This window comes from Salmo trutta, chromosome 7 (assembly GCF_901001165.1).
Source record: "Salmo trutta chromosome 7, fSalTru1.1, whole genome shotgun sequence".
NCBI lineage: Eukaryota > Metazoa > Chordata > Actinopteri > Salmoniformes > Salmonidae > Salmo > Salmo trutta.
In genome coordinates this window covers 9605922-9618940 of record NC_042963.1, presented here as the reverse complement: position 1 = coordinate 9618940, position 13019 = coordinate 9605922, and the positions used below count along the sequence as shown (strand labels likewise).

Genomic DNA, 13019 nt, shown 5'->3' with positions numbered 1-13019 from the left:
GGCCTTGTCCCTGAATGGGGCAGACTATCCAATCGTCCATATAAGGCAGTTACTCCTCCAGTAGAATGTGCCACCACAGCAAAAGGCAAAGGCCGGTGGGACAGCCGAAATGCTGCAGTAACAGTGTCCACCATGCAATGTGAGAGTCCGGTCGAATAGGCCCTAGCCCAGAACTCTCTCACCATAGTAAACAGAAACTGATAAAGATTTTGTATTGCCTGCGTTTGTAAAGTGTCCATTGCGCTTGCCGATACACTGGGGGAAGCCCTTAGTTCACCCACAACAGGAAGAGGGGCGTATATGGACAACTGTAATGGCAGGTTAACGTGTCTGTCCGACAGAATCCTTGGCCAGAATAAGGGGCTAAGATGTAGGTTGACACCCCTTCATCTGAACTCATTGGGAAACATTCAGTCAACCAGGGCATCAACACTAGAAGACCCTGGTATTTGAGACGCCAGAACTATAGCGGTGGCCAGCATCGGAATTGGAGTTCGTAGCCTTCCATCACTGTATTCAGTAGAACTATAGTGGTGGCCAGCATCGCAGCTACACACTGCGTATGGCCGGCAGTGTATTCTAGCTGTTATGTGAGTTTCTAAGGGAAACTAGGATAGTTACTGTCTATACTGTAAAGTAATGTAATATAACTATAGTTAACCCAGCTATATACTGAAACCCCCAGTGTAATAGAGCTGAGTTGTGAGTTTCCAAGGGAAACAAGCTAGGATAGTTACTGTATGTACTGTAAAGTAGCGTAACGGAAACTATCGAGCACCAATCCCGCTACGCATTGTGTGAAAAACAGCAGTGTAATAGACCTGTAATGTGAGTTTCCAGGGAAAACCAGGATAGTTACCATCTTAACTGTAAGTACAACAGACTAGCTAGAATACACTGCTGGTCTTTCCAAGGGAAACTAGGATAGTCACTGGAAACTAGCATAGTTACTGTATGTAGCCTACTGTAAGTAGTGCAACAGAAAAACTAAGGTAAACCCAGCTATACACTGTGTGAAAAAAACAGTATTGTAATAGAGCTGTCAGTGTCCAATTAAGGGATAGTTACTGTCTGTACTGTAAAGTAGTGCAACAGAATTATAGTAAACACAGCTACACACCTAATATTACTGTGTCTAGTATACAATGGGCAATACTGTATAGAATAAGACCTACGGTATCATTCTTCGTCTCATACACTATCTGAATAAAGGAGGAGACATGAATGACTGTAGTTTTCCCTGTGGAAAAATTATTAATCCAACAGTGTAAATTGCCTGATCGTGAAGGGGCATTCTATAGCTTATTTCTTGCTTATTATACGTGTGGGTCGTCTGTAACAATACTGGTACACCAAAACGAGTATAGTAGCTGATCCAAGCTATTGAATAGCTGCGGGTATACTTCTGCCCGTATATATACACTGCCGCGCAGAAGGATACCATATTGGAATAATCAAATATTGTGCTACATAACATATATTTATCTTATTTCAGTTTTTGGGAGCTCATCACATACATACAGAAAGCACCTCGAGTTTTCATTTTGAGGCTGTGTTTACATCCTAGATAGAAGCAGGCCATTGGCTGGCTTCATCACAAGGGGTTTGTACAGGAGTTCTAATTGGTTCCACGTTTATCAGTTCGGCAAATTTGCCTGAGCAGACAGTGTTGAAATATACTTTTTATGATAATATGTGCAAGAATGGAAGGTGCCAACACATTGTATAGTCATCATAAAAATGTTTTACTATCATATACAAAAAACAGCTCCTCCCTCGACAGGGATCAATCAACTTCACGTTTTTCGGTTTCGGCCCAACACCCATTCCCCTAATTCCCGATTGGAGGAAACCCATATGACGTTAGACCAATCATATCATTATTTTGAACTACCAGCCAATATAATTGGAGTCTGTTGATTATCGGGTATTTCGATTGGTGTTCATCTTCGCCCCCTTATTTATACCAGGAAGTGTATTGTGTTTACATAGTGCCCCTGGAATGAGATAATTATCCTCTTTCAACACGGTTGGCTAGATGTTTCATATGAATTTAATTGCCACGTTGTTTGTTAGTAGATAAGTAAATAGCTATAATCATCATCTCGAGCTAGTTAACGTTAGGTAAATTATGTCACCGACACCTAGCTAACAGCTAACTTTACATCAGAGCAGAAGCCTTGGATGCTTCAAGCCTTCAGACAGTTTCAAGTCATGTGCTCGTTTTATTGTCGATGGCTACCGACCTGTCACTGATAGTGTTGTCCAATGTGCACACAGGGCCATGGGGAACACCGATAGTGTTGTGGTGCAGAAACGGCTGGCCCGTTTTCGCCCAGAGGAGCGGCCCGTTGTGGAGGGAGTGTTCGATCGGCTCCACGGCGCGAGTCCATCAGGTGGCGCTGGAAAAGCAGGGAAGGTTTTAACGCTGGGCATGTTGAAGGTGAGGGTGGAGCTACTATGATGATATTACATTTTATTTATAAAATCGAGGATATCTAATCAGTTAACCTCCAGAATCAAAATCTTGTTCAGAATCTTCTAATAACAAATCAAATAATACAGAAATATGTAAGTTCTCGCGTTGCAAGAAGGTTAAGATATGTAATAACTGTAATAACAATGTGTAGGAGGTGTAATAACAAATATATATGTAATAACTGTGGTTATTACTTTGCAGATATTTAACAGTACCAGTATGGGAGATATAACATATCTTCTGTCCTATAGCCCTGTATGGGAAACATTGCCTCTGACTCTATGATAAAGAGGGTCTATGCTGGGATGTGTAGCATGGACCCCGGAGGGGCCCCTCCTCCCCCTGGGGCTGGGGTGAGTCGGGAGCAGCTGGTGGTCTTCTTGGCCGATGTCCTGCGAGGCACTGCAGAGGAGCGGGCGCCCCTTTTCATGGCAATGGCTCAGGGGCCAGGGACAGGTGTTGCCACATGTGACCAAATAATAGAGGTTAGTAGACCCTCAGAAGGTCTTCTGCAAGTGCTCCTGTGTTCTTAGCGGAACATGCATTTTTAGCTCTGAACTCAAATTAATTTGGCTCTGATTTCAGTTCTTGCAGGACCTGGTTTCTGCTGTGGTGCAGATCATCATCCAGAAGGGTCGTTTGCAGGGTTGGAAGCCAGAGCGTATGGCTGACAGTTCCATTGGTGTTAAACTATTGGCTGAACAGATGAGCTCTGAACTAAAACCCTCAGGTAAAGGGATGGACGGATAATTTACTGATGAGGTTTTCAGAATAGAGTGAATAGGAAAGGAGATAAATCTTGCTCACCCAGATTTCATATTTTCAATAATTCAGATTCATACATATTACTGTATCAACAACAAAACCTGACATTCTGTCCTTCCCCTCTCTCAGACCAGCGTACCTGTGACGTCCCATGTTTGGAGGACTGGCTGTTCAGAGTTTCCAATGTGGCCATGTACATGGACCTTCTGATAGGTGAAGGCCTAAACGTGGGCTTAACCTCCCGTCCCCCTCCCACCCTACTGCCCCCCTGCTGGGAAACCCCTTGGGAGAAGCTGCGCTGCCTGCTGGACCTGCCTGTGCTGATGTTCCTCACACCACAGTTACCTGATGGGTACAACATCCCCTGGAAGCTGCTTTTCTCCACTCAGCTGCATGGGGAGAGCTTCACCAAAATAGTAGGCAGCTGTAAAGGCCGCGGGCCCACCGTGCTCCTGATCAAAGACACTAAGGGACACATCTTTGGTGGCTTCGCCTCCCATGGCTGGGAAGTAAAGCCTCAGTTCCAAGGTGAGAGTGGTGGTGGATGGAAGTAGCAATCGGGAGAAACAGGCTCACGGCCTACTGAAATTGCTGCAGAGATATTTAAGCCCTTTTTTGTAATGTATGCTGACATATACAGTATGCTGTCCGTCTCTATAATCAGTGATCATCTCTGGATGTGTGTGTTTGTGACTGGATTGTCTTGAGTGTAGGAGACTCCAGGTGCTTCCTGTTCTCAGTATTCCCCTGTCTACGGGTGTACACCTGCACAGGATACAACCAGCACTACATGTACCTCAACCAGGGCCAGCAGACCATGCCCAATGGCTTGGTAAGACACCCCACTACTACATACATCTCAACTGCACAATCTCGCCTGAACATTTTATTTTACAATCTGTTACTATAATCATATGTGAAGTACCACATAAGTAACTACATCATATTAACTACAACATGCCTATGCTTCAATAGTATTTTTTCTTCACCCAAACAATGTCATTTCTGTAATTTGTTTATGATCAGGGCATGGGTGGTCAGCATGGGTACTTTGGCCTGTGGCTGGACAGTGATTTTGGCCGTGGGCATAGCCGGGCACGGCCTCGCTGCACTACCTACGGCAGCCCTCAGCTCTCTGCTGAGGAGGACTTCACCCTGGACTCTCTGGAGGTGTGGGGGGTTGGCAAGCCCCCTGAGGAGGAAGAGGTCAGTATCAACCTGGACAACCACTGCCTTCTTACTCCTTTGATCCCATTTATGTGATCTAATATTTTATGAATTATGTTTCTTTTAATGCTGTGCCTGTATCAGTGTGTTCCTTATTTTTACCTGCAGGTGGCGATAGAGGCACATTCAATTCATTATAGGAAGTAACCTACCACATACGCTGAGTATACCAAACATTAGGAACACCTTCCTAATATTGAGTTGCACCCCCACCCTTTTTCAATTCGTCTGGGCATGGACTCTACAAGGTGTCTTGAGTGTTCCATAGGGATGCTGGCCCATGTTGACTCCAATGCTTCCCACAGTTGTGTCAAGTTGGCTGGATGTCCTTTGGGTGGTGGACGATTCTTGATACACACACGAAACTGTTGCGTGTGAAAAACCCAACAGCATTGAAGTTCTTGACACTAACCGGTGCGCCTGGCACCTACTACCAGTGATGGAAAAAGTACTAAATTGTCATACTTGAGTAAAAGTAAAGATACCTTAATAGAAAATGACTCAAGAAAAAGTGAAAGTCACACAGTAAAATACTACTAGGGTAAAAGTCTAAAAGTATTTGGTTTTAAATGTACTTAAGTATCAAAAGTAAAAGTACAAGTATAAACCATAAAACATTCCTCATATTAAGCATATCAGACTGCACGGTTTTCTTGTTTTTTAAATTCATGTATAGCCAAGGTCACACTCCAACACTCAGACACCATTTACAAACGAAGAATTTGTGTTTAATGGTCTGCCAGATCAGAGGCAGTAGGGATGACCAGGGATGTTCTCTTGATAAGTGTGTGAATTTGACAATTTTCCTGTCAAAATGTAAATACATAATTTTCTTTAGGAATGTAGTGAAGTAAAAGTTGGCAAAAATATGAATAGTAAAGTAGAGATACCCCCAAAAACTTTGAAGTATTTTTTTACTTTACACCACTGCCTACTATCATACCCTGTTCAAAGGCACTTCAATCTTTTGTCTTGCCCATTCACCCTCTGAGTGGCACACATACACAATCCATGTCTCAAGGCTTGGAAATCTTTCTTTAAACCTGTCTCTTCACCTTCATCTACACTGATTGAAGTGGATTTAACAAGTGACATTAATAAGGGATCATAGCTTTCATCTGGATTCACCTGGTCTGTCTGTCATGGAAAGAGCAGGTGTTCTTAATGATTTGTACACTCAGTGAATATTCATTGATTTATTGTGTTCATGACTTGTCATGAGGACATCAGTGATGTTGGGGTGTTTTGTTGCAGGGAGCGACAGGAGGCAAGAGGAGTATCTTGGATGCAGACCCTGAGGTTCAGGCCATGATGGAGATGGCAGGGAAGACCCTACACAGCCAGGGCCTCCGAGAGCCAGAGGAGAACAATGGATAATAAGACATGTAGACATGATATAGATTTGTCACAGTTTCTTCTCAGACAAGACATTTCAAGAAGACATTTTGTAGAAAAGAGTGCACTAATCTCCTAGGGGCCGATTCCGACCCGAGTTAAGCGAGCGTGAATGGAACGTAATTCCCTTTTTCTCTAAACTTATTCTGACCTTGAACTTAAGCATGAGAATAGCATGCTATTCACCCGCTATTCTTTTGGGTTGGAGATCGAATAAGTGTGTCTACAGGTACTCTGTATTCTGACCTTGACTTAATTCCCAAATAATTTCACCACCTTTACGCCCAAGGAACCATGAATAAGGTCTAGCGAACCTACCGGTTCCAAGTGGAAAAAGCATCTACTCTATCCATAACAGTATGAACACGACACATGGCGCAATTCTTGGCTGTGTCATCACACAGTTCCATGGTTAGTGCAGGCAATAGATTAGGGTATGGAACACTATTCTCCCTATTATAAATATATGTACAGTACACTAATCTTCCAACATTACAATGGGTTGAAGACTCGAATGTGGCAATTTTCAGAATGAATCAAACTACTTTTCTTTCTTTTGTGCGTAAAGGCTCTCCTAACCTGTTCTTTTATGATTCATAAATACTTTCCTAAGCCTAAATAACCTACAAGATCAGAGTTTTTTTTTTTTATCTACCAATTGGTGTTGAAACGGAGACAAATATGTATATATTTAGATCCCTTTCTTTCATGATCCCTAATATTCTGAACCCGTTCTCTTGAGACATTTTAGTGAGTCTGTGGACAAAATTCTAACTAAGAGGTACACTGTATTTAAAGGGATGGCTCAAGATAAACGTACTGAACCCTATTGAATGAAAACTCCACACGAAAATCTGTTGGCCAGCAAGTGGAAGGGTTGTCAGCAGTTAACCACACCGGCAAAGCGCGTTCGTTACAGTCTGAATACCAACTATTGAGAAGTGTGTAAAAAAGGCATGTGTAAGGAAGGAGTAATTTCCTAAATTGGAATTGGGCCCCTAGCGCCTAAATTTTTTTTTTTTGTGTGTGTGTGTGTGTGTGTGTGTGTGTGTGTGTGTGTGTGTGTGTGTGTAGATGGTTAAGTCTGAGATTTTTTATCTGTGTGAACTACAGGTACTATTGGCTACATTAACTGAACAGGACACCAGGTGTTGCCCACTCACATCGACCTTTATCTTCTCAAATCAAATTTTAGTGGTCACATACATTTTTTTAGCACATGTTATTGCGGGTGTAGCGAAATGCTTGTGTTCCTAGCTTCAACAGTGCAGTAGTATCTAACAATTCACAGCAATACACACACATCTAAAAGTAAAATAATGGAATTAAGAAATATATAAAAATTAGGACGAGTCTGTCTGAGCTCATGTGAACAAGTATTTCAAGAAATATTGTAATTGATTGATAAGTTGTATTGTCATAAGTCATTGTTTTGCTTTGATGGCTTTTTATTCCAAAGTGTTTAGTAAGGATCCTATATGTAAACATTGTGTTTCACCTATAACATGAATGGTATGTAAAACCTTTTTTTTTTTTTTTAAATATGACGCTAGATAGACATGATGGCTGATCTACTTCTTTACAGCACCAATAAATGTAAACTTCCAGGAGGCAACTCGCAGTAATGAGGCCTACATAACCTACTCTGGCGGTTCTCTCATTCACCGCACTACCTCTCTAGGTTTAGTACTGTGGTTGGCTGATCTCGCCTCTTCATATTTTTATGCAACTGACGAGGGAAAGTGACGCTACATACGCAAATCAGCAATTTAATTTCCATGTAGATGCAGTGAATGGAATAGAACACGAGGGCGGCTTCATAAAGTAAAATAAATAATATATCATAGATCAGACATTTTCACAACTTAATTAATTTTTTTATTTTTTTTATTTTGTAGGCTTATTGTAGTCACTGAGCATTTGTTTAATATTAGATATTGACTTCAGTATGTAATGGTTTGTATGTAATGGTATTAATAATAGTAATGGTTCATTGGTAAATACATTGAAATTATGAAACGATTAAATAAACTATCAGTTGATATTTCTCAAATTGTTATCTCTGATAGCGGTGCAGTGCTAGCCTTGTACAAACCATCCTGATCTCGCAAGTATTATTTAAGATACTCTGAATACTTTAAAGAGGTAGGGTTTCAGATGTTTTTGGGAAATGGGCAGGGACTGTTGGCCTAGCTTCATGGGGAAGCTGGTTCCAACTTCCACCAATGGGGTGCCAGCTGGCCAGAGGTGGCAAAATGGAGTACTTGGGTTGAGGTATAGGGTTTGAGCAGAGCTTGAAGGTAGGGAGGGGCAGTTCCTCTTGCTGCTCCGTTGACAAGTATCATGGTCTTGTAGTGGATGCGAGCTTCTACTGGAAGCCAGTGGAGTGTGCGGAGGAGCGGGTTGACATGGGAGAATTTGGGAAGGTTGAACGCCAGTGTTCTGGATACATTGCAGGGGTTTGATGGCACAAGCAGGAAGCCCAGCCAACAGTTACAGTAGACCAGACGGGCGATGACAAGTGCCTGGATTAGGACCTGCGCCGCTTCCTGTGTGATGTATGGTGGTACTCTGTGGATGTTTTAAAGCATGAACCTGCAGGAGTGAGTCACTGCTTTGATGTTTGTAAAGAACGACGGTGTTGTCCAGGGTCATGCCAAGATTCTTTGCACTCTGGGAGGGGGACACCGTGGAGTTGTCAACCCTGATGGAGAGGTCTTGGAGCGGGCAGGCCTTCCCCGGGAGGAAGAGCAGCTCCGTCATGTCGAGGTTGAGCTTGAGGTGGTGGGCCGACATCCAAGCTGAGATATTTGCCAGGCACACAGAGATGCGTGTCAAGATGGGAATTGAGAAAGGTACTTGAGTGTCATCCGCATAGCAATGATAGGAGAGACCATGTGAGGATATGATGAAACCGAGTGACTATGTATAGAGAGAAGAGGAGAGGGCCTAGAACCGAGCCCTGAGGGACACCAGTAGTGATAGTATGTTGTGCAGACAAAGATCTTCTCCATGTCAGCTGGTGGAAGTGGCCTGCCAGGTAGGATGCGATCCTGTTGAGACGCCCAGTCCTCTCCACCCTCTCAGAGCCTGAGACGCCCAGTCCTGAGAAGGTGGAGAGGAGGATTTGATGGTTCATGGTGTTGAAGGCAGTGGATAGATCTAGGAGGATGAGAACAGAGGAGATAGTCAGCTTTGGCAGTGCAGAGAGTGACCGATCTTGAAGCCTGACTGGTTAGGGCCAAGAACATCGTTCTGAGAGAGATAGCGAGAGAGTTGGTCAGAGACGGCACTCTCTAGTGTTTTGGAAAGAAAAGAAAGAGGTATTTTTTTACGTCAGAGGGGTCGAGTTTTGGTTTCTTGAGGAGGGTTTCTAGTCGCAGGATTTCATCTGGAGAGAGAAGGGAGAAAGAGGTCAAGGTGTAGGGTAGTTTTGTGTGAGTGGGACCAGTGGACTCAATAGGCTGAGTGAATGAGGAGCGGATGTCGTCAACCTTCTTTTCAAAGTAGTTGACAATGTCGTCCGCAGTGAGCGAGGGGGTGGAGGATTAAGGAGGGAGAAGAATGTGGAAAAGAGTTTCCTAGAGTTAGAGGCAGAAGCTTGAAATTTAGAGTGGTAAAGTGGCTTTAGCAACAGATACAGACGAAGAGAAGGTAGAGAGGAGGGAGTGAAAAGATGATAAGTCCTCCGGAAGTTTAGTTTTCCTCCATTTTCACTCAGCTGACCGCAGCCCTGTTATTTAAGCTCAGAATGAGTCACTCAGCTACGGCGCAAGAGGGGAGGGCCGAGGCGGCCGGAAGGAAAGGGGACAGTGCAAGTCATATGATGCAGAAAGGGAATATAGTAGGGTCAAAGAGGCAGAATCAGGAGACGGGAGGAAGAAGGATTTAGTAGAAGGGAGAGATGATAGGATAGAAGAGGAGAGAGTAGTAGGAGAGAGAGAGCGAAGATTGCGACTGCATGACCATCTGGTTAGGGGCTGAGTGGCTAGGCTTGGAGGAGAGGGAGACAGAAAAGGAAACAAAGTAGTGATCAGAAACTTAGTGGGGGGTTGTCATGAGATTAGTAGGCGAACAGCCTCTTGTAAAGATAAGGTCAAACGTATTGCCTGCCTTGTGAGTGGGAGGGGACTGGGAAAGGGTGAGGTCAAAAGTGGCAAGGAGGGGAAAGAAAGAGTTGAAAATAAATGAATCGAAGGCAGACGTCAGGAAGTTGAAGTCTCCCAGTACGAAGAGCGGTGAGCCATCGTCAACAAATTAGCTTATTAAGATGTCAAACTCATTGACGAACTCTCTAAGGGCACCTGGTGGGTGATAGATGACAACAATGTTAAGCTTGAGTGGACAAGTGACAGTGACAGCTTGAAATTCAAATGAGGAGATGATCAGGTGAGTGAGGGAGAAAAGAGAAAATCTCCACTTAGGAGAAATTAGCAGTCCTGTGCCACCACTGCGACAACCAGAGGTTCTCTGAATATAAGAGACGAGATAAAGAGAGAGCAGCTGGAGTAGCAGTGTTCTCTGGGGTGATCCATGTCTCCGTCAAGGCCAAAAAGTCTAGGGACTGAAGGGCAGCATAGGCTGAGATGAACTCGCTATCTTGACCGCAGATCAGCAGTTCCAAACACTGCCAGAGACCAGGAATTCCACATGGGTTGTGCACGCAGGGTACACTAAATTAGAAGCGTTGCAGCCAAGGGGTGGGAAGTGTCTGTAAAACCTACAGGGAGAGGAGCAAACTGGGATAGAAAACACACACATAGTTGCCAACACTACAAAAGAGCATAATGAGATAATCTGACAATAAATAGGTAAAATACTCAAGTGAGACAGTGATGTGGAGCCTTCCTCCAATAGGTCGGTGGAACCATCTTTGTTTCAGCAACAGTCTTAGTTTTGACAAGGAGACCACTGCTAACACTAGCTAGGTTTTCTTCCAATTGGCAACAGATTTTTATGTGAATATTCTAAAATCTGCATAAAAACAATATGCACATTTTCCCACCAGAGATGTTTCTATCAAATTGACTTGTTGCAGATAAAAGACTGTGCGTGATGATGTAGCACACATAAAAATACTTTTTGTGGGTAAATTCCCATGTACCAAATAGAAAATACATGGTAAATGGCTTTCCATCACATTTCCAACTCTACTGATGGTTTTCCCACTAAAGAAGTTGTGTTATATAGCGAGTGTGCCCACTCCGGTATTGGCACGTGCCCATGTATGGCAAACATGATGAGATTAATATGAACAAAAGAGATTTTGATATTTTGTCAAATGACAGCCAAGCATTGATGATCCTGTCACCAAAATAAGATCCTGGATATTTATTGGAAAGGAGCATCAAGCTCATCACCTTGCACTTTCACCACCCTGTGAAGTTCATCATAACTGATTTCATCTGTAGCCTAATAAACTGCATGGTTTCCTGATGTGAGGTAATGGGAGGACCACACATGTCAGTTTACTTCGATAAGATGATTATTATATGCATTTTGTGCATAAAAGCACTTATCACTTGATTCATTTTACACACACGAAAAGATCCCACCTTGTCTAGTATATTTTTTTTTGGTCGACATTTGGAAGATTTACCAAAACATTTTTTGTTTCCATCAGGCCTGTCATGGCAGTCACAAATTGCTCTTCCCCTTGATTGCATCCGGGGTGTATTACAAGCTGTGCACATCAATCCTAGACGATAGTGCAGATCTAGCACCCACTATCGGCTGCCTAGAATACTGCTTCTCGCAGGTGCAGCAGGTGCATTTGATCGTTCAGCCTATCACTGTACAACCAGGAGGGACCATTACATCTACAATAAAAAAATATAGAAACGCAACATGCAACAATTTCAAATATCTTACTGAGTTACAGTTCATATAAGGAAATCAGTCAATTTAAATAAATTCATTAGGCCCTAATCTATGGATTTCACATAACTAGGAAAACAGATATGTATCTGTTCGTCATAGATACCTTTTTAAAAAAGGTAGGGGCGTGGATCAGAAAACCAGTCAGTATCTGGTATGACCACCATTTGCCTCATACAGCGCGACACATCTCCTTCACATAGAGTTGATGAGACTGTTGATTGTGGCCTGTGGAATGTTGTCCTACTCCTCTTCAATGGCTGTGAGAAGTTGCTGGATATTGGCGGGAATTGGAACACGCTGTCATACACGTCGATCCAGAGCATCCCAAACATGCTCAATGGGTGACATGTCTGGTGAGTATGCAGGCCATGGAAGAACTGGGACATTTTCAACTTCCAGGAATTGTGTATAAATCCTTGCGACATGGGGCCATGCATTATCACATGAGATGATGGCGGCGGATGAATGGCACATCGATGGGCCTCAGGATCTCATCACGGTATCTCTGTGCATTCAAATTGCCATCGATAAAAGGCAATTGTTTTCGTTGAATGTAGTTTATGCATGCCCATAACATAACTCCACCATGTGGCACTGTTCACAATGTTGACATCAGCAAACTGCTCGCCCACATGACGCCATCTGCCAGGAACCGCTGAAACCGTGATTCATCGGTGAAGAGCATACTTCTCCAGCGTGCTAGTCAGGGGTGGAAAAAGTACCCAATTGTCATAATTGAGTAAAGTAAAGATACATCAATAGAAAATTACTCAAGTAAAAGTGAAAGTCACCCAGTAAAATACAACTTGAGGAAATGTCTAAAAGGGTTTGGTTTTAAGTATACTTAGGTATCAAAAGTAAACGTAATTGCAAAAATATACTTAAGTATCAAAAGTAAAAGTAAAAATAATTTAAAATTGCTTCTATTAGGCAATCCAAATAGCACAATTTTCTTGTTTTTTAAATTTACGGATAGTCAAGGGCATACTCCAACACTCAGACATAATTTACAAATGAAGCATGTGTGTTTAGTGAGTCCGCTGTGTCAGAGGCAGTAGGGATGACCAGGGATGTTCTCTTGACAGGTGTGTGAATTGAACAATTTTCCTGTCCTGGTAAGTGTTCCAAATGTAATGAGTACTTTTGGGTGTCAGGGAAAATGTATGGAGTAAAAAGTACAATATTTTCTTTAGGAATATAGTGAAGTAAAAGTAAAATTTGTCAAAAATATAAAAGTGAAGTACAGATACCCAGAAAAACTACTTAAGTAGTA

General features: G+C 42.8%; 2 protein-coding genes across 3 annotated transcripts in view; one reads left to right on the top strand and one right to left on the bottom strand.

The window, feature by feature from the left end:
• Positions 1-2353, bottom strand: part of LOC115196870 (kelch-like family member 36) — a 31139-nt gene extending 28786 nt beyond the window's left edge. The window contains exon 1 of the mRNA XM_029757845.1: positions 2247-2353. The gene's annotated coding sequence lies outside the window, so the exon portion shown is untranslated. The remainder of the gene's footprint in view (positions 1-2246) is intronic.
• meak7 (MTOR associated protein, eak-7 homolog) lies at positions 1938-7914 on the top strand. Of its 2 annotated transcripts, none has more exons than XM_029757851.1 (8): positions 1938-2124; positions 2281-2443; positions 2731-2964; positions 3065-3209; positions 3374-3772; positions 3958-4076; positions 4271-4450; positions 5726-7914. In XM_029757851.1, exons 2-8 carry the CDS (start codon positions 2285-2287, stop codon positions 5846-5848), a joined length of 1359 nt encoding a protein of 452 aa, XP_029613711.1. In that variant the 5' UTR covers positions 1938-2124; positions 2281-2284; the 3' UTR covers positions 5849-7914. The 2 variants fall into 2 exon arrangements, with proteins under 2 accessions (XP_029613711.1, XP_029613712.1); XM_029757852.1 differs by having other exon boundaries at positions 2008-2029.
• The last annotated feature ends 5105 nt before the right edge of the window (positions 7915-13019 follow it).